The 27,784-nt window shown below is 34.6% G+C and overlaps 1 protein-coding gene across 2 annotated transcripts in view; it reads right to left on the reverse strand.

Moving 5' to 3' along the window:
- The window catches only part of LOC120629318, a 160,238-nt gene that overhangs the window by 118,187 nt on the left and 14,267 nt on the right, over positions 1-27,784 (reverse strand). The window contains exons 1-3 of one of the 2 annotated variants that reach the window (XM_039898227.1): positions 27,320-27,367; positions 17,965-18,172; positions 14,866-15,009 (exon numbers count right to left, since the gene is read on the reverse strand). In XM_039898227.1, the coding sequence (XP_039754161.1) occupies positions 14,866-15,009; positions 17,965-18,113 (293 nt within the window). In that variant the 5' untranslated portion in view covers positions 18,114-18,172; positions 27,320-27,367. Of the gene's footprint in view, positions 1-14,865; positions 15,010-17,964; positions 18,173-27,319; positions 27,368-27,784 lie in introns of those variants that run through there. The other variant, XM_039898226.1, reaches the window with a different exon arrangement.

The raw sequence follows: 27,784 nt of genomic DNA on the forward strand, positions 1-27,784 counted from the left end.
AAACCCTTCTCATTCCGAGAGAAGACCCGTGCCCTGTATTAGGCCGGTATTGGGTTGACGATGATGATGACGAAGGTATAAGCTTTAAATAGGGTATATTGTATTGGGATTGTAGCTTAGGTTATTTTAGAGTGATTTAAGGTTTTGGTCGCTATCATAAATCCAGAAAGGTAATAGGACGAAAAAAGGCGTAAGTAGAGGTACAGTGTTTTAAGACTTAATAAAAAGTTTAACTGAGTTCGACTGTTATCTAAGAGCAGTTTAAATGCTAATGTGTTGTAGGAAAACATTCAATTTTTTCTCTAATTAATATGCGTAGGTTTGATTTATGTAAACAGATAATTATGTGCAGTTAATTTAAATATTTATCGAGTTACGATTTACGATAATGTTAAAATTCACGATTTTAATGTGTCGATAAGAATAATTATGATTTTTTTCGAGTTTATAGTGTCGTGAGTAAAATTGACAATATCGTAAAAAAACGGATGGAGTCATGTGACTTTTCGTTGGAATTTGTCCGACCAGTTAGCAGCCCATTGGTGACAAACTAGTTTATTGGATAGAAGCAGGCGTTACTTTGCGGTAATCCATAATATATTATGAAAATTAAGCTTAATTTGCATTTGAATCTAAATAAGCGAATAATTTTTAAGTTTTAACAATTATTCATTGTAAAGTCAACATCTGAGGATGCTCCGGTTACGGAGCGAAACGTGCGTAGAGTAATTTGCCGAGGACTGTTTGGTGTGGAGTATACGGATTGAAGTAATTATAAATTACACCATACAGATTCTGCTGCTGTTCGCGGAGTCTAGTAAATTAAGCTTAATTTTCATAACAAACTGGTTTGTTTTGTGCTTCGTCGCGCGAGTAAGCTATAATTGAGCCCTTCAACCTAAATACGAAATTAGTACGCTTTTAATCGTAAAGTCGTTTAAAAAACTTTTTTACCCCGTTGCAGGATACCGTAATTGTTTTTGTAACGTACCTACAATGATAATTTGTGAATTAAAAAAGCCTCTTACAAAATTCACTGGCTATGTAAAATTGACAGAATGTGGATGTTACGTCTTATCATATTATACCGTACACTTACATGGAATATCGTTAGATTAATCTTTTTGTTCCGCTCAGTAGTTAAGTGAAAGTCAACTTTTCTTTTCGGGAGAATAATATTAGGAACGAAAGTATATTAAAATAAGGTTTAAAAAGCAACCAAAACCTCAAGTCTTAATTCAATAAGACTTCATACATCTTACTCGAAATTGAAATGAGTAAGTGAAATCTGCATATCGATTGCGTAGGGTGCAGAAGTCTTTTGTGGGATTGAGTATATGCTTTAATAATATGATTCCCAAGATAATTTTGGACCTACCATAAATTTAAACAATGTGTTAAAACAAATTGAATAAATCGTGGTTTCTAACGATTGATGAATTTCTTAAAGACAATTCAGCTTGGAAGCAGGCTCCGCTGTCATTTCTCACACAGACAGAAAATTTAAAAGATTGTAAACTGTAAAACGATGTATGATGAATGATCAAAATGATGAATCTGCTAAGTTTTTGCCGGCTCTTCTCAGTTAAATCTGCCATCCCACCCGTGGTACAGTCACTACAAACAGACTGACTGTAAGTTTCAAAAGTGTTTATTAAACTGGGCCTACTTGAAATAAATGAATTTTGTAATTTTGAATAGGTATGTATTAACAAAAGTTAGTGACCTTACAAACAGGGATTTGTAAATGAAATACCGTTGTTTTTATTCATGAGTATAACATTAAATAACTTACAATAAAAAGTTTCTAGCATAACATATCTTCAACATTATTACGAGCAGCCAGTGTAACGGACATGTACCTTCTTAGTTCCTAAAAACAATTTCTCACAAAGCATTAACATCTGTAAATGATTTTTTATCATGTACATATCTTAAGAAATTGTTTGTCATTTCAACCTGGGTTACATTATTGTATACGTTGTTTTGTTATATTTTTTCTTTTTATGGTGTGCAATAAAAGAACATTCATGCATTCATTATTTTTCAAATATTTGTTACATTAATTAAAAAAAAAGTTGTGTGAATGAATGTAGTATATGTAGTATATATTAATGTAGTATATGTAGTATATATTAATGTAGTATATAGTAGTATTTCATAATAATTAATGATTTCTCAGCATATCCTCCTCCGATGGGGCATGGACTATTATTAACGACCTCGTTGGTCTAGTGGTTAACATGTTCGACTGTAGATCACGAGGACCTAAGTTCTATCCCTCGGTTGGGTTAGTATTGGGGTTTTTTTATCAAGAATTTCGAAGAGCACGTAAGCTTGTTTCTGCACCTGATCTCTTTCCAGTCATGTTGGAGCTACCGTCTCATTAGACTATGAGAGTGAAGAAATAGAGAGTGCAACTGAGTTTGCGGATATATTATAATATCTTCCGCGTGGTTAGAAAATCCATCTAGAGATTGAACGCCGGCCAGGGAAACTGTGTGTTTTATATCTCTATCATTTATTCTTTTTTTAATTATTAACAAATAAAATAAAAAACACTATTAAAAATTTATAAAAAAAAAATCTTCCACCCTCCGCTTGCGGGGCTTTTGAATGCCCAAGCAACCGGCGGTCAGGGCTCCAGAGTGAGGAACCTCCGGTCTGTATCCGACCCTTGATCCAACAACCAAGCGAAAGCTTCTTAAGATGTTGGTCGAAGCTTTTCGCGAGAAGACCATCGACTGAAACGACGATCGGAACAATAACGGTCGACTCAACAATATATTTATATTTGTATTTTATGTTTTATATTATTATTATACTAGCGACCCGTCCCGGACGGGTGCAATACTAATGTTTGGCAGTTAAGACTGATTAATAAATTATTATTAGTACGCTTTTTGATTGATTTTTATACAATTCTGTAATACACAGATTTGATGTTTCTCGTAAGCACTAGCCAGCGTTTGCAATGTAAGCACACAAGAAAAAAATATTACGACATTATATTGCAAATCTATTTATCTATTTATTTCTTTAGGAGTTTGGGTTAGTTTACAAGTCTTAAATATTACTGTTAGGTCTTAATCAAATCCCGCTTAACAGCATGAAAAATCAATTTATCATTATTATTTTTACTCTTAAACCTTTATAGGTATAATAGAGCTCGGAACTCGTCCGGGGAAGTACTAGCGCCATGCTTATTTCTGCCGCTAAGCAGCATATAATGTTTACTTTTGTTTTCTATAATTTCTTGGCTTTTCTCTTCTGTAATAATGAATATATACTACATATAAACATTCGTCTTAAATCACTGTATCTATTGCTGATAACTGCATTAAAATCTGTTGAGTATTTTAAAAGATCTAAGCGTTCATGGTGGGAGCGACTTTCTTTTATAACATCTAAAGAGGCGGCAAGTTACACCTATGTGGTAAAATGTCAATCGAGAACCGATGGTAGAAGCCGTGGCGGGATATTTCCAATCTAGCGTACCGTTCTGATCACGTTCGGCATCAAACGGACCGTGTTGGTTTCTGGAATTCCGAACCGGTAGCACGTAATAAATAATAGTGGGTTTACGTCACGTCAGGTAAAAATACCTCGGACAAACTCCACCGCAATAGAGAGCTTTTACTATCACCTACGAATATGTTATATTGGTTAACATCCTTACTTATATTAAAAATGCGAAAGTGTGTTTGTTTGTTGGTTTGTCTAAATAAATATAAGAATAAAGAAAATACAGAACCCTCATTCAACCTTTATTAGTTGCTGTGCATTGTGTACAATAGTTAATACGCCCAGCGCACGTCTCACTTCACACCTGCAGAATGAATGACTGAATGAATGAATACACTTTTATTGTACACCACAGAGAAAATTTACAAAGATACAAATACAACAGCACAGTAAGTTAGAACGTACAATTTGGAATGTTGCTAGCTTACAAACTTCTTCCCAATGTGTGCAGTGGCGTGCATAGAGGGTATGCCCAGGGTATGCAGTTGATGGACATAAACAGTCGACTTACAAGAAATGGTCATAAATTAGTGTCATCTGCATATCGTCTGCGTAAGGTACAGGGATCATTTGTGGGATTGAGTATACGCTTTTATAATATGATTCCTAATGTGATTTTGGACCTGCCAATGCACAAGTTTCAAGAATTTGTTAAATACATTTATTACAGCGAGGTTACTATACAATTGATGAATTTTTTAATGACAAGGTTGCTTGGAAGCATCCGGCTCCGCTTTCAGCTCTCACAAGATAGAAAAATGAATGTTAAAATGCAAAATTTAAATTGTTGATGTTGGAAAAGAGCAACTGCTGAGTTTCTTGCCGGCTTCTTCTCGGTAGAATCTGGGGTACACTGCCGAAGATCTGTTTGGTGTGGAGTATAAAGCTTGAAGAAATTATGAGTTACACCATACAGATTCTCCTGCTTTTCCCGAATAGCAAATTAAGCTTAATTTTCATAAAAAAAGTGCCATCTCTCGACGACAATTCACATCACGTGCATATAAGTTGGTGAGAACTTTCTCTAAGCAGTTACATCCTACGAAGTAACACGGTACGCCGCTAGATGGCGCTTAACATATAAACAGCCTTTAGAAAACCATCGCACCTACCATAACGCTCCGCTTGCATGCTCAAGCAGATTTTTCGCGGATAATTCCTATACAAATGTTACAGCGGTTTTAGTAGATTCATCATCTACAAACCAAGAGAGCCCCGCCCTCTATAGAGCACGGGTCTCCACTCAGAATGAGAAGGGTTCAGGCCGTAGTCTACCTCGCTAGCCAAGTGCGAATTAGGTGACTCCACACACCCTTGAGAACGTTATGAAGAACTCCCAGGCATGCAGGTTTCCTCACGATATTTTCCTTCACCGTTTAAAGCAAGTGATATTTTAATTGCCGAAATTAAAAAAAAAAAATAGTATCTAAAATGAAATTTGTTTAGCATTTATAGTTTGTCAATACTGCCAGTCAAATCAAAGTCAAAGTCAAATATTTCATTATTCAAATAGGCACATAGGTGGCACTTTTGATGCGTTGATTATATACAAGATGTGTACATAGCAGTGAGTAGTGATGGCGAACAAAAAAACGCGCCCTGGTCTAAGAAGAAGCCCAAAACGAACTTAGCCGGGTGTTTTTTTTGTTATCACCATCTCACATTGTCATTAGAAAATATTTAAGAAGCAACCTGTTTAGAGCAAATGTTCACACCCAAGCTTTTTTGTCGTTTCTATAAGCTTTCGCTTAATACAAACTTTGAACTTTTTTAATGATATAGACCGATATCAACCGATAATTTATTGTAAAAGTGTAAACAATTTCCAGATTCCAGGGAATTGCTTATTTTGTGTAGTCTACTGTACTGCACTGCAAGTTTATTTTTGCTTCTAACGTTCAAACTATTGCAGTCACATTTTCTTTAAAAATTTTGATATATTTTTGTGAACTTACATTAAATTTCACAATCAAGTATTTACTAACTATTTCTTTACATTAGAAATCCTCTATCAAACAGTCAAACCCGTTTCGAAGATTGAATAGGACAGGCGATCTAGGATCAATAAATAACTATTCATCTTCTCTTTTGACTGCATCGTTGGTATGGTTAGCATGTTACTGCGGATCTCGAGGTCTTGGGTTCGGTTCCCGCGTCGGGGCAATAATTTTCCCAATTAGATTTTCCTGTTGGCCCAGTGGGTAGGAGCTCGACTACCCTTCCGGGGACCGAGTTCGAATCCCAGCACCTCCAACTTTTCTAAGTTATGTGCGTTTTAAGTAATCAAAATATCACTTGTTTCAACTGTGAAGGAAAAAATCGTGGGGAAACCTGCATGCCTGAGAGTTCTACATAGTGTAGTCAAAGGTGTGTGGAGTCCGCCAATCCGCACTGGGCCACCGTGGTGGTCTACGGCCTTAACCCCTTCTCATTGTGGGAGGAGACCTGTGCCCTGTTATGTGCCGGTAATGGGTTGAAATGAAGATGATGATGATGAATTTCCTGTTTTAAAAAAATTCAGTAATAGCCCGGAATTCGAAAATTTGTTTTTCGAAATATTTCCTAACTAAACTAATATGGAGTCTCCAAAGGAAATAAAACCCAGTGAGGGGAAATAAGAAGGCTATGTAAATATTACTTTAGATCTAATATTTCTCTGAGACCTTTTGAAAGCCACAGAATAAATATTACTTCTTAGGGCGCGTTTATACTAACGAATTAAAAAGTTTCCTTTAATATTCTAAATAGATAATTACAGAATTAATGAATTGTTTATTGTAATTGCGATTTCCCGTCTCTCATGTATTATTCGTACTATCGTTAAGGTTACCTGGCAGAGATCACTTTTAGTGATAAGGTCGCCTTTTGCTTTTAATTTTTTTTAAGCATATTAATTGTAATTTCTCCTTTACTACGCAATAAAGATGTTTAAATAAATAAAAAAATAAATAAATAGAAAAACATGTCTATGTTATATTTACTACATTCTTGCATTGATGTATTGGCTAATATCTAAGGGTTAAACAATTGACACAATGTACAAAGCTCTGTATCACCTACGTGAAATTGATTTTTTGCATACCGTTTATCATGGGTAAAATGAGAGACTTGCTTTATCTACAATCTGTGGAATGAATTGCAAAGATATATTAGACAGTCAGAGATTGTAAGCATTTAAAAAAAAAGAATTTTATATATATATGTATGTTTGTATATGTTATAAAGAGTAAGCATGTAGTTAGTTAGTTATTGACCTGTTGTACCTACTATCCCACTATCTCTCGATTCTTCAAGGGTTGTCTGGAGGAGATAGCTTAAAATGATAAGACCGCCTTTGCAAATTTTATATTTTTTGGTTATTTTATCTCTTGTTTTCTCTGTAATTGGGTGAAATAAAGACTTCATCTATCCATTTTTCATAAAAATGGTGGCTTCTCTGCTAGTTTGACTTTTAATCACTCTATTTGGAAAATAGTTAAGCGCCCATAACAGGTAGTGCGCTACTATTTCTGACTGATCATCACTTATGATTCAGCAGTTTATAGGCTAATTTGAAGCGAAAAAACAAAAATCATGCAAAGACTGATAGAGTATCATAACGTACAGTGCTGGTTTCTGTAATTGAACGAAATGTATGTACGTGATATGGTCATTTCAGACCTGAGGTTTATTATTATTATTATTATTATTATTATTATTTAACTCTTTATTTGTACACCACAATGAAGTTAGGAAAATTAAAAAACAATAGAAATACAAAGACAGAAGTAGAATACAAAAGGCGGCCTTATCGCTTAGTAGCGATCTCTGCCAGGCAACCTTTGGATTAGGACAAGATGAGAGAGAGCGGACAGGTGGTGTAAAATTATTATAAACGTACATTCAAATAGCTAAATACAAATACATAAACAAAATTGCACAAATAAAAAAAATATAATAAATAAATATAAAATAATAAACATATATATTCTCAACCATCCATAAATACTTATGAACATATAGATAATAAAAAATAAACATAATCAAGGTATAATAAATGTCGTCATTATTGTGCAAGATAATATGCATTCACCGCGTTTTTAAATGTTTCAAGCGATTTTGCCTCACGTATATTTCACTTAGGTTTGAATTATAAAACTATGCAAACCCATAAACGGTTAAGCTTCGGCCATTATCATCATCATCGTCAACCCATTACGAGCCCACAATGATAGGGTTTAGGCCGTAGTCTACCAAGCTATCCAAACGCTTCGATAACAATATGGAGAACTCTTAGGCATGCAGGTTTCTTCACGATACTTTCCTTCACCGTTAAGTTTATTTTAATTGCTTGAAACGCACATAACTTAGAAAAGTTAGAGGTGCATGCGGGGATTCGAACTTAGGCTCCCGAAAGTGTAAGGAAGTCCTATCACTGTTTCAGCCTTAGCTGATATATAAAGTATCACATTTTTTTCCAATACAATAATAATAAAGTTAGATTGTACATTTTGCTTTGGATGTGGTATGTGTTTTGTGTTTTTATATGTGTTTCTGATACTATTTAGATATTTAATATTATTAATGCATTTTCTTGCGTTTCTTTTATCATTTCTGTGTTTGCTTACATTATTTTTATACTTACAAATTCTAGTAGGTAATTTATAATTTCATAAACTAGTTTAACTAGATTGTTTTGAGGATTTTTTTAAATAAACAATAGAATAATCACAATGCTGGGGCTTACAAGTAGATATGATAAAGAGCCCGACCCTTTAACATATCGTCGTCTGATTATTAGTTTTTTGTTTGCTTTAGGCATGAGAGAAGAGCAATCTGCTGAGTTTCTAGCCAGGTTTTCTCAGTGGAATCTGCCTTCCGAACCGGTGGTAGAGTTACAACAAACAGACGGACTTGACGTTTCAAAAGTGCTTATAAACTAGCCCTACTTGAAATAAATTAATTTTGAATTTGAATTTAAAATTTGAATTTTTGAGAAAAGAGTTTTAAGACAAAATTATTGCAGATTTTGATACACCATTTTGCGCAGAGCTTTATAATCCCAATATACTTTCATGTCCGAAAATTATGAAAAGTTGGGTCACGTCAGAAACGTTCAGATGCCTGGCGCTCTCGTCTCAAAGCCTTTAAGCTGAAAACGTATACAATTTGGAAGATATTATCCTTTTTAGTAGGTTCTCCTTTTTATCAAACTACGTCTATCATTTTTGTTTATATTTGTTTGTATGAGTTTCTTGGAATAGCACACTTATTATAAATTCTTTTATTTTGCTAATGAAAAACTACCGAACCGATTCCATACGGTTTTCATTAATAAACATATAACTAACTAGCTGTGGCCCGCGACTTCGTCTGCGTTTGATTTTGTTTTTAAAGTATTCAGTATAGCTAAGCCTTAAATGAGTATAGTAGTATATACATATATATATATATATATATATATATATATGTATATATATATATATAAATATGTAACATGTGCCTGTCAATTAATTATAGACAAATAATTTGCAATAAAATAAAATTGCAACTATAATTAAAGATCTAAGCTATCCTATCTCTTAAGTTGGACCAGACTGCTCACGGTGTGCCAATTTAATTTAAAATCGGTTAAGTAGTTTAGGAGTCCATCGCGGACAAACATCGTGACAGTAGATTTATATATATTAAGATTATGGTTTTTCTGTCATTTGGCTGACATATAACGATTTTTGTTAAATATGCCGGAAAAAATCATATCGACTTGGAGCTTTACTGGCGTCGGACACAAAAATTTGTATTTTTAATTTATATTTATTACGTATAATGTTAAAGTCAAAGTCAAAGTCAAAGTCAAAAATATCTTTATTCAAGTAGGCCCATAGGTGGCACTTTTGATGCGTACAATTTTATACACGAATGCGAATGCGAATTAAACGGTAGCGAGATGATGGCGATAACCACATTCGTAAACTTAAAACTAAAGCTACGAGGGTTCCAAGCGCGTCCTGGTCTAAGAAGAAGGCCACAACAAACTTAGCCGGGTGGTTGTTTTTTCTTCTTAAATATTTTCTAATATTTAAGAAGCAAAAATATTTGACTTTGACTTTGAACGGAGATAAACTTCTCCTATTCCATGTTCTAGTTATTTAGCAGGTGGGCACGTCAGGGGATATAATCGGGGGATATAATTTTTATCTCGCGCCTGTGCTAGCCCTGCAGTAGTAGTACACATTTCACTATAGGTAGGTATAATAATTATCAGTCGGTAAGCAGGTAGGTACGTAAGTAAAACACCACTTTTCAAACTAAAATAAAAATGTTCAGACTTTACGAGGATTGCAGAAAGATTTTAAATGTCTTACAAAAGAAAAAGAAACAAAAGTGGTGAATCAAACAAAATTAGCAGTATTACCACTGAGGCGAGCGCGTTTCTTACATTTCCAAGCGAACACTCAGCTCAGAACTCTTAAAGGCTTTCACGTAATGCGCTCAGTTCGTTAGAAAAATGCTCTTTATTTCCAGACATCCGATGCTCTTAGCTAGTCTTAGGCTGTGGTAATTGCTTACTTAGGTACGAATAAAAGTATTTTATTGTGAAAAGAATTGAATCTTTAACTTTTTTAAACTATGTTTTCAGAATTATATTTTTATGCATGCCTTTCTTTATTACACTCAGAGTATAACAATTGAACGTTTTAACAAATTTTTATGTATAAGTTATCAGTAGAATCCTTGCAATATCTTTATTAACGATGGTTATAAATATATATAAAAGTCAATATGGCGACTAAATGGCGCCATTTGCAAATGTGAATATTTTTTACATGTACCAAGCAGTGGCCCACCTGATGCTGAATGAAAAGGGAATGCATGGAACTGGTTCTACAAAATGTCGCCCTGTTTCCATCAACCTGATTCGTAGGTGTTAAGCCTAATTTGCCTGTAATTACACTGGCAACCACGCCCTCAGACCTGAACACAGCAATACTGCTGGCGGCAGAAGTATAGCGGTAGTAGGTACTTTCCCGGACGAGCCTTGCTACCAAAGCTTGCCTACTATAAATAGTAACCTAACGTTTCCAATAATAACGTACCTACTTAATATTTTATTTAGTTTCTTTTCCCCTGTCCCGCTGTCTAATCAAATCTTGTGATGTAAATTTAAACTACTTCTGGCTTATCCATACAGGCAAAATTATGCATTACAAATCACTTAAAAATTCGTAATAAGCTTTATAGTATGCTAAACACTACTAATGAGGTAGTTTAAAAATAAATAGTTTTTCGAAAAAAACTGGATTTATAAACATAGCCTAAAAAAATTAGCTACATTTTTTAATCAATGAATACTCTAGCATAGACTTAAAATTTATTCATGCTGGTCTATCACAGGCGCTTATGAAGTGTTCATACATATTAGTTTCTATTATAGTGAGGTGATGGTAATAACTATTTTCGTTAACTAACAAGGTTGCTTGGAAGCATCCGGCTCCGCTTTTATCTCTCACAAGATAGAAATATGAATTTTAAAATGTAAATTGTTGATATTGGAAAAGAGCAACTGCTGAGTTTCTTGCCAGTTTCTTCTCGGTAGAATCTGCCTTCCGAACCGTTGTTAGAGTCACTACACACAGACAGACTTGACGTTTCAAAAGTGTTTATATTAGGCCTACTTGAAATAAAAGAATTTTGATTTTGAATTTTTTGAATTTAACTCTAGGAACTCTAGGAAAGTTCCAAACGCAATGACAAGGGATATCGCGTTAGGAACTCTCCTGACAATTTATTTGTCCACCTTTAAGCCGCAGTTATAGTTCAGATTTTAGGGGTTTGTGCGCTCTTCATCCCCAAGCGTCTTACAACTAACTCGTCATGGTTAGGAGATAGTAGTAAAAAATTGTAAAAAAATTATAATTTACTAATTGAAAAAAGTGAGCGTCGAATGTCTTGTGAAAAAAGTGTTGGTATATAACTCTCGCATGGAGAAAATACGTCTGCATGTTCGACTTTCTGATTTATTAATAATAATAATTTTATAAAATAAATAAAATTTAATAATAATAAAGGATAGTAATATAAAATAGTAGAGTGACAGCTTGAAGTAACAATGAGCACGGAGAGCATGAGAACGGAGTACTCAGGTCTGAAGGCGCTGTCTTCAGTAGAACATAGGGAAAAGGAGAACGTAAATAAAATTAAAAAATCTAAACTTGTGGTAAGTAGTGTATAGTAAGTGTGCTCTAGCACACCTAACCTAATTTCACGACTATCGTGAGCTGACATATATACTGAGACAAAAAATCAATGAGCTGAGATAGCTAAATAAATATGGCCAGTATTGCGCCATAGACACGGATTTTTGCTTTATTTCAACAAAAAGTTTGTCTTAATCAGTTAAGAAACTTGATCGAAAAGCCTGGTGCGCTTATTCGATTTCAGTTTAGTTCTGTAGTGCTCTTACCTACACTCAAGTAACGTGTAGCATTCTTACTTACGTGTGTTAATTTGTGGTAAGAATCTTTGTTCTTGAAGACAGATAAAAACTTCGCGAATCGATTTCTAGTTAGCGGCGTTAAACAAGGGTGTGTGAGAGAAACGACTGTTATATGTTTTCTGTATATTTTTTTTTCCTATGGCGTTTTTAACGACTCCAGTGCACGGGTTTCCTCCCACAATGAGACGGAGTTAAGGTTACGGCCTTAACTACTACCTCAACTACCTTAACCTTAACAGCGTGGTGGGTCCACCACGCTGGCCCATTGCGGGTTGGTGGACTCCACACAGTTGATAGAGAGCTGTCCTGTGAGAGCGTTATGAAGAACTCTCAGGCACGCAAGTTTCCTCACGATGTTTTCCTTCACCGATGAAGCAAGTGATATTTTAACTACATAAAACTCATAAAATATTAGAGTAGCGTGCTGGGATTGGAACTCTGCCCCCCCATAAGTAAAGTCGAACTCCTACCCACTGGGCTATCACCGCTTCTCCCCAGACATCGAACACGAAACATTTATATAATTTCGGTAAAAAAAAACGTGATAAAACGTACAAAATAAAATAAAGTTACACAATATTTTATGCGTTCGTTAAAAGTTTTGCCAATTAGCCTTCCGCGCCGTGTCCAAATATTATTGCGCAAGCGTTATGTACTTGCTATTTTACGAGAATTTTTAATTTTCTGTACCTATTCATTCGTTTTATTATAACAACGCAGAACAGGCGCAGTGGTGACCTAAGTGATCAAAAAATAATAAGTTAAATGGAAGGTCCGGGTTTCGATCGGGAATGTTAAATGTAAAACTTTAACATTAATTCAGTCGTGCGCTTCTGTCTTATTAATGGGTGGTTTCAGGTTAAATAAAAATATTTAATGTGTTAAGATAAGTATAATAATGTATGTCTTGAAATTAAGGCTTTGGTAGCCCTAGCGGCCTACATTCATTCATTACACAAGCCTTCATTTCACTACCTACTTGAAATAAATGAATTTTAGAATTTCAAAAATTTAAAATTTTAAAATTTCGTTTATTTCAAGTAAGTAGTAATATAAGCACTTTTGAAACGTCAAGTCTGTCTATTTATTGAGTCCCCTGCCTACCTGACAAAACTGGCCGCCAAGCCAGTGAGAGTTCCGATAGGTTGCTGCGTATAGAAACCGGTGGTTTATAGAGCCAACTGCTTGGTAAACCTGCATCTGTATCGTCATGATGCAGATGACTGCATCATAAACAATAAAAAAGTAACAAATTTAGGATAACTGAAGACTTGTCTTGCCTTGAATTTCTTTATATACGTGGATGACGCCGCTGGAATAAGTAACTTATACATAAAGAAACAGCCGACAATGCCTCTTAATCATAGAATTAAAAACATACAGGATCCTCATTTAGCCATTATTGCATGAAGTGCACTGTGTCAAAAAAAACAGTAAACAGCCCCGCCCACGTCTGGCTTCAAAAAGTTCAAACTCGAGGAATTTCTAGCTTACAAACTTTGTCTCATTTTCACAATTTTTTACTTAACATATAGAAAATTAGAGGTAAAATAATTACTGTGAACTTGTGAAGTGACTAACGGAGTGGTTTTTGATGCTTCAATGTTAGTCGTGTACACGTTTTCAGGATTTTCTTAATTCATGAATAATATTAATTAATCAAAATGATCAAAGGCAAAATATATTTTAATTAATTAAAAGTGAAAAAGTATTTAGCCCTAACTCAGATGAAGTCTTTGATCATATCTTTAGAATAATTTAGAAGTTGTCAGCAAAAAGGTTTGAGCTCTTTAATCTTGTTTTGAATCGCCCCTTTAATTAAATTTAATTCTGCTTCTCGAGCAGATAAGTTTTATCACCCATAATTCTGTTGGGTTTCGTACTGATTGTTTACTGCTCACTGCGCTAATTAAAGATGTAACTAACTGTAAAAATTGAAGGTAGTTAGTGTACTTGTTTATGACTCTTTTTCGTTGTCAGAATAGTTCTATTGTAAGGAAGGATTCATTGCCGAAGTGTTGTCCAAATACCTGGAATGAAAAGAAAATAATTGCTGTAATATTATAATGTTATAACAACAATGTGTTAGACTATATATAGCTCTTGTTATAAAGTCCTTAAAGTTGATAGGTGTTTTATATTTAACTTCAAGTTAGCTCTTGACTTCAATCTCATCTGGTGGTCAGTGAAGTGATAATGCAGTCTAAGATGTTAGCGGGCCATCTGTGTGGGATATGACAGTCGGTTTTAATCGGTTCAATCTCTTGGCAAAGCGTTATTGTCAGTAGGGTGACAACCAGCAGTGGCGTGCATATAGGGTATGCACTAAGCGGGCAGATGATATAAAATTTATAAATCTACAGTACGAGTTATACAAAACTATATATTTTATTTATTTATTTATTTATACTCTTTATTTGTACAGCACTCAGAAAACGAGAAAAAAAAAAGAACAAACACATGAAGAATGAAACAGGATACAAAAGGCCTTATCGCTAAGTAGCGATCTCTGCCAGGCAACCTTAGGATTAGGAAAACTAAAAAGAAAACGAATAGGTGGGGTACACTATTAATACATACATACGAACATACATATCTACATACTAATACATAAACCAGACTACACCAATACAAAAATACTATTGATAAATATAAAAAATAACTATACTAAAACATATCTTAACATACCATAAACACTTAAATATGAGTTTGAGTAGATAAATAAATAATAATAGTCGTCTTTACTGAGCGAGATAATGAGCCTTAACAGCATTTTTAAATATGCCCTGACTGTCTTATGTTCAATGGGAGTGCATTCCACAATTCAGTAGCTTTGACTTTACAGATAAAGCTGTATAATTCACCTTATGCAATCCTGAGCGCAGTCCCTCAGGCGGCAGTAACTGCAGCTGCAGGCTGAGTAACAGGAGCCCCCGGAGTCTAAGCTGACAGAGTCGAAGTGGCGAAGCCCCTCGCCTGAGCTCGGTACGGTGTGGGAACCACGCCATCTGGAATCAGAGATTACACATTGAGAATTTTCATAAAGCATCAGTTAACTTTGCAAATATCATCTAATCCAGGATGGGATGTTTGATGTTACTCAATCACGCAAATACGGTTTAACGGATAAAATTTGGCATGTATGTAGCGTTTGACATGAAAAAGATCATAGGCTACTTTTTCCTGATTCCTTAAGAAAAAGAAAAGGAAAATTGAAAATTGTTTGCGAGCTAAGCCGCGAGCAGACAGCTTTGAAATTTGGTATGTACGAGTATGTCATCTGTGCTATGAAAAAGGACATTTACTTTCTATACCGATCTCTCAAATAGTTCCCGTGGCAGGATTAAAAATTGTTAACGAACGATGCTTTAGAAACAGTTCTGAAGTCCACATAGATGAAATCGCGGGCAGAAGCTAGTCTAAGTTTATTAAACACTGTTTAAATTGTATGGCTAAATGGTAAGCGACAAAATACAATCCATAGTCTACGCTTGTGAGTTAGTGAAAACCCTGTAATGCTAGTCGTTAGTAGATAATTTATTTTCTTAAAAACGCTCTCCACACTCGTTTCACTCTTACATCTGCAGGAGCAATTCTGTGTTAAGACTTGATGGGCGTGTTTGCCGATGTTACAGACACCTTAGGTTTATGGACTCAGAGCGGAATTATGTAGGACTTGTTCTTGGCATGTCCTACGAAAGGTTGATTTGTTCATAGGCAATAGTTTAATATTTTGAAATTGGCCCTTAACATGATATAGTATTTACTGTTGTTAATGTATTTATGATATGTTATAGTATATATTAGTTTATTATTATTTTTTGTATTACAACTGTTGCGGTTGAAAAAGAGCTGTTTGCCCATTTTAAAATGACGCGTGAGTTTTTCGTAAATGAAAATGTTTTTCAGTACTTGGCGCACGCAAATTGTACTTAGCTCACGCAAACTATCCTTGTCGCACGCAAAATGACGTTGACAACATCGCACGGGTTGCAGATACTTACTATTTGACGTTTTCAAATTGTGACAATTTATTTGAACGAAAGCAAAAATAATTAATTATATTGAGCTGTTTAATTCTACGCATTGATTGTTCCAAATAAATTTATAATTTTTTGTTTATTAATATTAATTAATTTTTATTTATTGTTCAAAATATATTTTTTTCTTCTTTCCAAACTTGTTATTTGCTTGTAAAGACTGTTCGCTTTCGTGGGCAATCGACAACTTGTCGCACTTGTTGCACAATATACTATTATTTTTTAATATTTAATATATTATGTATTATTTTATTTGTGTAATCTAGTTTAAGTATTAGTATGTAGTTATTACTATGTTTTTTTTTAACACGCACAACCTGCAGTATGTTATCCTATTGGTTTCCTTATCCTAAGGTTGCCTGGAAGAGATCGCTACAAAGCGATAAGGCCGCCTTTTGTATACTTGTTCTATCTGTGTTTTCTTTTATTCTTTTTCCGTATTTTTATTTGTGTGCAAATAAAGAGTATAAATAAATAAATAAATAAATGTGTAAGTGTGTTTGCTTGTTTGTTTATCCTTCCTTTACCCCATGACTAAGCAACCAATCAACTTTGATTTTTGACATAGAGTTAGTTGAGCCTATGCTACTCTCAAACTCACTAATGAGACTAATATATGCTACTTTTATATCAGGAGAACAAAGGATTCCCACGTATAAAACCGTAATGAACACGGATGAAGAACGCGGGTAAACTCCCCAATATACAAATTAATTAATACCAATGCATAAGTTTAAAGAATATGTTAAAACTCATTTTTTACAGCGAGGTGATACAATTGATGAATTTCTTATTGACAAGGTTGCTTGGAAGCATCCGGCTCCGCTTTCATCTCTCACGAGATAGAAAAATGAATGTTATAATGTAAAATGTAAATTGTTGATGTTGGAAAAGAGCAACTGCTAAGTTTCTTGCCGGCTTCTACTCGAAATTTGAATAAACTTAAATAATAAACTTGCGAAAACTTTCGCAAAAATCGACTAGAACATCTGCATAAGCAAAGTCAATTACTAATTTAAAAAAAATAATGGAATTTTTTCTTGCTTGTAGAAATTTGATTACCCACCCCTTCAATAACCATTAGTCGTAGTTTTGAAGCGTACATAAGAGCTTATTCAATAAAAGGCATGCGCGCTGCAGAAAATATCTGGTTCAGCTGGACCACAAGAGGATGTCCTTCAGATTGTAAAATGGAACTCTTAAACTATGAATCGCTCCCAGTCTCTGCATCAACGAACTAAAGTTACAGTTTCATTCGTTTCAATACTTTGGATATAAGCAGACGCTAGTTTGCGGAATTCTATAATATAGGTAAATCTCAATTTCTTTGGTCAAGTATCAAGAAGAGACAACGACTCCATTGAACGTCTGTTTGTCCAAGGAAGAATCGAGGGCACCAGATTACGCGGAAGATCGCACATGAGATGGGCTGACCAAATAAAGACTGCAGTGGCTGTCTCCTTACATGAGTGTGCTAGAAAGGCAGCTGCCAGAGAGGAGTAGTGACGAATGGTCAAGCGTGCCACAAAACTAAAGTGACGAGCACGACCGCTCTGACAAGAGCGAACCGACTGAGAAAAAGGTACAGTAAAAATTTACCTTAACATTCATAAACATAAATATAAAATATATTATATAAATATATTTTATATTTATGTCAATGTATGTCTATTTATTTATTCTGCCAGCGGCTGCCTGTAAGAGATTGCTTGCAGCAATAAGGCCGCCTTGTTGTTAAGCAACATACAGATTCAGATTTCATTTAGGTTCAGATTGTCCTACTTCTTCCTGATTATAGCAATTTAAGCTTAATGTTCATTGTAGTCTTATTAGAGTTAAGTCCGATAAATCAAATTCTTTGAAGGTTAAAACAAATCTTTTTTCCACTAAGCCCCTGAAAACCCTACAAAAACGAATGCTTACCTTCCGCTTTTCGAGTCCATGTGTTCCACTACGACATTCCAGGTTCTGTGTATGAGGTACAGAAGGAAGAGGATCCTCGAAGACTCCGGGTTTGGAGCTTCCTTTTTCGACCACTTTCTGCTGTTGGCACTGCTGTAGCCACTACCCATTTTTGAATTTGTAATTTTAAGGCATTTGGATGATAACTGTTGTGCTGTGATGCCTTGTGCTGAAATTAAAATAAGTTACACTTTTAATAAAAAACAAATATTTTGGTTTTTGTTCTTTTCGCCACAATTTTTTAACTAGCGGTAGATGTTTTACACAAATATGTCTGTTTTATAAAATCACAAGGGATTTTTAAGGTTCAACCCCTACTTAAACAGTTGCTAGTTACAAAACATACTCTGATCAAACTTAGCACAGTAGGTAAGTCTAATTTTATGCTCTTGAACTGCCTTAAAAGTTATGCCCTATTCGGTCAATAATTTTATAATAGAAGAGTTGAAGATGTCGAACAAACAATACAACAAATATGGTTGAAAGCAAGTATTAATTACGATTAGTTTATTTATTGTCTTGCGACAATTCTCCGTCTCCAAAGACCTTAATCAAATGGAAAATCTCAACGTCGTAATGAATAAAGAGTTATCGAACTTTGACTAAATTTCATTGTGATCATAATAAATCATAGTAAAATTACATTATGCCGTCTTTCTTTTTTGGCAAATGGACGAAAATGACCAATAAGTTTATTCTTATTTCTTAGGGAAAAGGAAATGTAACATATGCGAGAAATAATTTACGAGTCCCGTCATCCTAGATTTCCTCTAACGCAGAACAAATGTACTATCCCCAATCCGTACACTTTATTTCTGCGGAAGATATAGTGAGTAGCTTGAGAGCTGCCGAGAGAGTTGTACACTGGGTTGTATTTATCAGATGTTACACTAAAAAACATCCTTATATTTTGATTGTTTTAAAAATAGCGGAAAGCGAATATTATCATGGGATGAATACTACAGAAAAGAGCCGTACGATCAATATATAAATTTGGATCACGCGAATAGCTTCGTGAAAAATTTAAACAAATAGGTATTCTTACTAGCTAGTAGTAGCTTAGTAGCTTCGCAATACATTTATAATAATATAGTCTTTGTGAGGCAAAATATTACTCTTTATAAATCAAAAGCTGAAATTAACAATCGACTTACCAGAAACGGTCATAAATTAGTGATATCTGCATATCGTCTGCGAAAGGTGCAGAACTTCTTTGTGGGGTTGAGTATACGCTTTTACAACATGATTCCTAAGGAAATTCTTGACCTACCAATGCATACATTTAAAAAATGTGTAAAAACGCATTTAGTACAGCGAGGTTACTATACCTTTGATGAATTCCTCAATGACAAGGTAGAATGGAAGCAGCCAGCCTCGCTCTCATCTCCCGCAAGATAGCAAAATGATTGTAAATGTTGATGTTGGAAAAGAGCAACTACTGAGTTTCTTGCCGGCTCTTCTCGGTAGAATCTGCTTTCCGAACCGGTGGTAGAGTCACACAAACATGCATACTTGACGTTTCAAAAGTGCTTATAAAGTAGGCCTACTTGAAATAAATGAATTTGAATTTGAATTTGAATTTGATGATTATAATTTCTCGAATTTTTGTGACGTGCGTAAGTTTCGGCACGGAAATACGTAATGATGAGTCGGCCGTTCATGTGATCGGAGCGTCGATAGTAGTAGGGGACTGCATTGCAGGTAAATAAAATAAACTAAAAACTAAAAATACGTGTGATAGGCTGATGCGTGGACGCACCTACAACGTGTTAACCGAAATCGCAAAGAAAGATGCTGCCATTCGTTAAAAACGTTTTATAGGGCCCTTAATTTTGTTAACTAAATGTAACGAAAATGGTCGATTTATTTATTTTACCCGATATAAAATGTAATACGACATACATAGTGAGCTTATCGTAATTTATGAAACTTGACTTGTTTTTAATATAAAATTAATGTTGGACTGAGGGTAAAAACTAAGTACGCACTTTGAAACCGTTCACGTTATAATTTGGTTTGGGAACTAGAGTTCTATTGACGATAACATAGTTGGTAGATGATACGTACTGGTGTGGAAATACGTAAAGAGATAAATAATTTAAACACAGACAATTTACTTGTGTGTATTCTATTCAACGTATCGCTATAATGGCATGGTAAATCAGCATAAAACAGAAATTTAAGTTACTTTTTATAGAATCAATGGTGGATATAAATTCATGTAAATATAATAATTAATTACTGAATTCTTTTTGCATACGCCATTTTGGCCTAGCATGGGCAGGAGACAATTATATCCCCGGGGAAAGGATAAAAATGTATCTTCTCCCACAGCTTTATCACCTCTCAGACACTGGCGTACAAGTGTATTTAATATCCAAATAATATATGTGTAATAATAAACGGGGGTAAACTTCTCCTATTCCATTTTGCTGTGCCTTAGCAGGTGGACACGTTAACTATATCCTCTGTCAGGGAATTTTATCGGGGGATATAATTTTTTCACCTGCCTGTGCTAGCCCTGCAGTTTTGCCTGCCAAAATAGATACGCTGTATTAAAATAAATGAATATACTACGGCAATACACACAACGCTATCTAGTTCCAAAGTAAGCTTGGAACTAGGTGGTTAATTAGTTTTATAGATTTTTCTCTAGCTTGTTTTATGGATCTTAGATAACTAATGAATATTTTTATGAATACTGTACATAAATACTTAGAATATACATATAAACACCCAGACACTATAAAACATTCATGCTCATCACACTAACTTTTTACAGTAGACAGTGGGAACGAACCCACGGCATTGGACTTTTAAAGCAGGGTCGCAACCCACTGTGCCAATAGGCCATCGGTAAAAGCCTTCGAACCAGTCCATTTATTCAGCCTGAGCTGGGAATCAACCCTTCACGAATACAGCAACGATAATGTTTTTTTGGCGGATTGCGTATAAAAGATTAACCTTCAACAGGGTAACGCGGATGTTTTAGCGAGCCGAAAAAGTCAGGCTCTGCCAGGAATTACTTGAATACTCGAAGAAGCAAAGAAAGGATAATTTTGGCCTTCTGAGAGAACTCTGGTCAGGAGACAATTGGAGTGACAGGGTTTCGGACGGTGAGTAGACTTCACGCCTTTGAGGCTGTGGTGTGAACCAATGTCCGGATGACGTCAGAAATCAGAGACCTCGTCTTTGCCGGCGAAAACGTTGTGTTGAAGTTGCATGTGAGTAGTATTCTGATCGTCAAGGTCGTGAAGGATGTGGTTACTTTATTAGGAGTGGAGTTAAAGTCGGGTAAGTAGAACGAAGCCACAACGAGGTCGATTCTACCAATACAAACTCTTTGAACAAACCATTTACCAGCTCCTAACCTAAAGTCTTTTTGCTAAGGCTCTTGACTAAGCGACTTCCCCAAAGATAGTATTAACTCAAATTTATCTCCGTCCGAAAACCAGTGTTGGGATTTTTATTAAAGCCGACTCTCGTTCCTCGATACATTAATATTGTCTGTGAAGTAATGACGCATTTATCGTCACTCTACGATGATCTGATCCTTTTAGATTGAGCCTTTAAGGATTTATGTCTTTTATTAACCTCAAATATCATCATCCGTAGCCAATTAACGTCCCTTAGCTAAGCATAGGTATCCTCTCCCTTAGTATAGTCTATTTTAGAGCAAAGACCCACCACGCTGCTTCAATGCCATTTTGTGGGATTTAAGCGGTGATTGTCTACTGGTTAGGACTAGTTTATTTCCGGGCGGCCGAGTTTGAATCCCAGCACTGACCTCTAACTTATCTGAGTTATGTGTATTTAAAGCAATTAAAATATCAATTTCTTTAACGGTAGAGGAAAACACCATGGCGAAACCTGCATACCTGAGAGTTTTTCATAACGTTCTCTAAGCCTAAGGTCGGCTTCTCTGTCGTGAAGTCTAACAATCCGCATTGAGCCAACGTAGCGGACTTCGGCCCAATCCCATCTCATCGTGACCAAACCTGCACGCCTGATTTTGAACCTTTTCCCATTGTGGAAGGAGAGTCGATCCCTGTAGAGGATTGGTAATGGGTTGGGAAGGAGGAAGTTAAGCTCATACGATTGTTTGAAAGAATAGCATAACCGATCACCGTTATATACAATTTTGTCTGTCTGTTAAGACGAGCTTAATTTTGGAACAGCTAAACTGTTTTAGATGGGCCTTTGTTGGACAGATAGAGGGCAAACATTAATCCAGGTACTTTTCACATAAATTGATTTCGAAGGAACTTGTTTAAGTTAGAGCCAAAGACATTTTTTTGGATTTTTTAAAAACAACTCTTTTTATATAATTGATTTACACCTTCAGCTTCTGTATATCACACTTTCGTAAAGATAAATTATTTAGAAACTCAATGCCGGTTAAAGAACCATGATTTTCGGGATTTTTTTATATATATAGTAAATAAATCCATGATAGAAAACATTACACACAACATGATAAAGAAAAACATTATTTTCATATCTGATCATTTATATTCCAAAAAATATCTTATTTTAGGCAATCGGCTGAAAATATAACATTATAAAAAATGAGCGGAGTAAATGAATATGTCTGAAGCACGCCTTAGAACTTTTATTAACTTCGGACCTTGTTCCAAGATACATTAATATTGTCTGTGTGGCTGTGAGAGCATTGACGCATTTATCAGTCGATCCTTCAGCTCGGGTTAGAATATCGATTGCAATATTACATTACGTTCGTTACTGTAGATACCGGGGAGCAATGACCATAAATTTCAATTTATTCAGCACAATATATAATGTAACATTTATAATAGAATATTTAAAATAAATTTAACTATATATTGTAACATATCTAAACAGTTTAGGCGCAGTCATTTTATTAAATTAAATAATTTTATGAATTTCAAAACATATTAAGTAAGAAATCGTATAGTAGGGAAACTTATTTAATTGGGGATGCTCAAAAACCAAAAAATCATTTACTGAATAAAGCATTGATCTATGAGCTATTATTTTAATATCTCTAGTATATAGTAGTTTCTAATAAAATCTGGCAGATGGTTAAATATTTTTATAGACACGTATTGACTTGTTTGTAGAGTACTAAAACATCGTTCTTTTCCTTTTATTTTAGTGTAAAATGTTGTTTACCCGAGGTATAAGCGGCCCTATCGCTTCATAGCGATCTCTTCGAGGTAACAACTCAAAACGAGAGGTAGGAAGTGCATATAAATATATGAATGCTTGGGTACGTCCCGCAAATAGCCAAGACTCCAAGAGAGAATAAAATACCGACTGAAGATCACTGCGATCATCATGTTGGCTCAATGCTCTACTCTTGTGACAAGCAGTGAACATTCATCATTAGACCGTTAATTATCGCAATCAAAACTCTACATATTGCATTTAATAACGGTTTTTTCCATATTTGCATGCTCCAATCCATTAACAGCGATACATTCTTTTAAGATCTTATAATACATACTATTAAATAGAAACGGATTCTCCTAAAAAACGCAAAGAACTTTTAAGTGTACGACTAGCACACGATACGCAATTTTATCGTAGGTAAATGTTTAGTGATTTAAGGCATGAACTTACAAACGCAATACAAGCAATAGTGATAAGGGCTAATAGAATAAAAATATTTTAAATATTGAGTATTCATGTATTACTTATATTATAGAATAGAATAGAAAAACTTTATGTCAACACAACACAATAGGAAAAATACAAGGAAAACAGTAATAGTAATTAGTGCTAGGGTGAAAAAGCGGCCTTATCACTAAAAGTGATCTTTTAAAGGCAACCTTAGCGTACGAAGCCGATAAAAAAGTGGAAAGTGGATGGTGCATAAAGAATGTTACAAAAAAAAAACTTACATGAACATACATACTACATATTAACTTCAAAAATACCGATATAAATTTATAAATACTATAGATATTTATGATATATATTTATGCTATTACAAACTTACATAATACTCAATTACATAGATAAGTTATAATTTTTTAAGCGATGTCTAAACAGGTGAATTGTTTCGGAATATAATTGATATTTCCTCTAAATATAGGTAGCGAGCAATTAATAAAAATATAAATCTTTAATCTATTCTGGCGACAATTTCTAGAATTCATAAAAAATATATTAAAAGGAAAAAGCTGCAAATTGCTAGTTGCATACTGAATTCGAATCTTAAGCTTAATTTGCTAATTGCACCAAAACCAGCAAACAAACTGTTTATGGACATCCGCGAAGTAGGAAGTGCTACTACGTTCTATCCAATTTAATTATAATATCGATTATTTTTAAACGAATGTCGTGGTCGTGTCGCGTGATTTAAGGAAGCGTCATAATTAAGTAACAGTACAACATAGAGTAGCGGATACATTGCATTAATATCCAGGAATTAACATTATTTATTCGTGCATTAGCATGATGTAAAGTCAATACGAAGAATGCGTTAGCTATACCGTATAGATCAAAGAGAGAGAAAGCCCTGTTACACTCATGTTATTATACAATCTTCATGTGAGCAAATGAGATGAAGAGGGTGTCATCATCTAATAAATAAATTAATATATCTTATAAATAAATAATTATACTACGACAATACATACACACATCACCATCAAGTCCCAAAATAAGCGTAGCTAGTGTTATGGATACTAGGATAACTGAACACAAAAAGCTGTATTACTACATCATCATGAGTATCAACCCGTTACCGGTGGTCCTCTACGGAGCACGAATCTCCTCTCACGATGATAACGGTTGTTTTTTTTTTGTTATAACCATCTCACAGTCTAGTTAATGTTGAGCTATGGCGTTACAGCAATTCATACCCAAGCTTTTTTATCATACATGTAATCCTAAATATTATAATAGGATTTTTCTACGCTTGCTTACGTTTAATATAAACTTTTAACTTATTGAGGGACATCTAAAGGATTTCATCTGGTAATTTGTTATAAAAAGATATACAATTACCCTTAAATGAATTTCTAATTTTATGCAGCCTAGAAAACTGCACTACAAGTTTATTTTACTTCTAATATTAATATTGTTACAGTCCACTTCTTTTTAAATTGTTAACAGGATTCCTCTTTTTAAAAATGAAATAGCAAAATAAGGGCAAAAATAAGGAATATCAAAGTTGACGTTTATTAAAGTGTCAATAAAATTAGAACGTCAGTCATACATATTTATAACGGTTAGAAAGATCTACTGCTACTAAAACAACCCACCAACCACATAAGGTTAACGTTGTTCTGTGATTGAATGGTCGCTGATATTTTAATAGCGCGATGTAGGATCTTTTGGCACCATCTAGTATTCGTATCTTGGCGTCTGCCACACTTGTGAGCGAGCCCATTGAAGTGAATATATTTTGCAAAAAACCGATAAACTAGTTACAGTGTTTCACCAGTTTACCGCTTGGTTTGCTCTACGAACAGAATATGTATATAGTTTACGTTGCGGAGTGCACACAGTGTTTCGAAGTGATATCGATACTGTCGAGAATATTTATTTATTTTTATATAACTCTTTATTTGTACACCACAATGAAGTTAGGAAAAAAAAACAATAGAAATACAAAGACAGAAGCAGAATACAAAAGGCGGCCTTATCGCTAAGTAGCGATCTCTGCCAGGCAACCTTTGGATTAGGACCAGATGAGCGAGAGCGGACAGGTGGTGTAAAATTATTATAGACCTACATTCAAATAGCTAAATACAAATACCTAAACAAAATTGTCCAATAAGGGGTAATAAAAATTTGGTATGTAAACTTAGTTACCATATTTTTATACAGTGCTTAGGCCCCGCTATATTTATTTTAGGTGTCATATTTTTGTTTAACTTTTTGAAATAGCGGACATTGGAAGCATTTGAAGTCTATGAATCCGAACTTAGCCAGCGTGTTGGATTAAGGTCTAAACACGTTTCATTCTTATAGGACTACCCGTGCTCTGTAGTGGGCCGGTAATGGTTTAACGATGTAAGGCACCACTATAACATATGTTATTGAATTTTCCTCCTTTATGGAGTAAAAAACAATTAAGTAGTAACATAGTGAACATATTATGAAAATTAAGTTTAATTTGCTATTACATTGACGGTAATTTAATTTACATTTTTATTGAGGGTACATTGCCGAAGATCTGTTTGGTGTTGAGTATAAGGATATTATAAATTACACCATACAGATTCTCCTGCTTTTCGCGGAGTATAGCGAATAAGCTTAATTTTCATAATAAGTATATAGTGGAATTCCGCAAAGTAACGCCTGCTTTTATACAAGGTTAATGACAGGTAAATAGTAAAACATTTCATAATGCTTAGCGTTTTCCTTTACAATACCAGCCCGGAGTTAGGAACTTGGCGATGTATACCGCTCGTGCTTCGGAGAGTACGTTGAGGTTCAGGTTTCCGATTATTACGAGTAACATATGACAGGAAACGCTAAACGCCATTAACCTGCATTGGATCAGCTTGGTGGAAGAACTGGTTGGCTTTGAGAGTAGACGTATGTGCCCAGAAGTGAGACATAACTTTTCTAATTTCTAACATCTTCAATGATTCATTCTTTAAACGTTACACATTTTGTGCGTGATTGGCTTTGTTGTTTAGCTTATAGTGTTTACAGGCGGAGAGGAATGTGTCATGCCCAATCAAGTCAGTAAGCCGCATGGATGTGAAAAGTAAAATAAATAAATAGTTAAAAAAAAAGTAGCGTAGTCGCGTTAAATGTCTTTCATCTCATGGGGGTTAGGGGGATACGTGACCAATGCTGTAGAAGTGGTTAGGGTCGTATTCCACCACACTGCGGGTTAGTGAACGCAGAGCCTTTAAGAACATTATGGAGAGCTCTCAGGCATGCAGGTTTCCTCACGATATTTTCCACTTTTCCTTTACCGCCAAAGCAAGTGATATTATAATGTCTCAAAACGCAAATAACTTAGAAAAGTTAGAGATGAAACTCTAACAAAAAAACTTGTTATTACTTATATTTAGATCTACCTTTAGTTATTACTTGTTTTGTGGACCTTATAACAAGAAAATAAACAACAACAATAAACAATATGCATGCTGAGTTTCGAATTCTTCGCCCCTCGGAAGTGAACTAGAAGTCCTAAGTTCCGTTTCACGAGGAATAAGGAAGTTATCAGGTGGTATTACTATCAGCTATATCACAAACCTATTAGGCAAGCAATTTAAAAAAATATTTGTTTTTGTTTGCAATGTAAACGCGGTAGTGTTAACGCTAGGCCGCAGTTTCCCTGGCGTGCTAGTTTGAACCTACTTACCCAGTCTACCTTATAATTTGTTGTTCGGCGCAAACACTAATCGTGGCTGTTTACTCGGCGCGCTTGTACCGGAATTCAGGAATATGGTAATTGAAATGCAAAGATAAGATAAGATATACATATTACTCACTATAATATAACGATCAGACTGGAGCACGAGCAAAAAAAAAAAAAGAACACTATGCAATTTTTATATATATGTATGAAATATATCAATATCGACTGGGAATACTTAACTACCTATTATAAATAACAGTTAATATAAAAAAAATCAATTATCAACCAATTATTTTAATGAAATGTAATTATTTTATTTTTTGTTTATTTTTAATTGATACTTATTTGAATTAATTAATCATTTTACATTATAAACATACTAATATAACATTTGACAAAGCACTCAGACTCGACAATCGTTAGCTGGCACTTATTCAGAGCAAAAGTCGCATAAAGAAGGTCTCTGAC

The sequence above is a fragment of the Pararge aegeria genome, chromosome 14 (genome assembly GCF_905163445.1).
Source record: "Pararge aegeria chromosome 14, ilParAegt1.1, whole genome shotgun sequence".
NCBI classification, from domain to species: Eukaryota; Metazoa; Arthropoda; class Insecta; order Lepidoptera; family Nymphalidae; genus Pararge; species Pararge aegeria.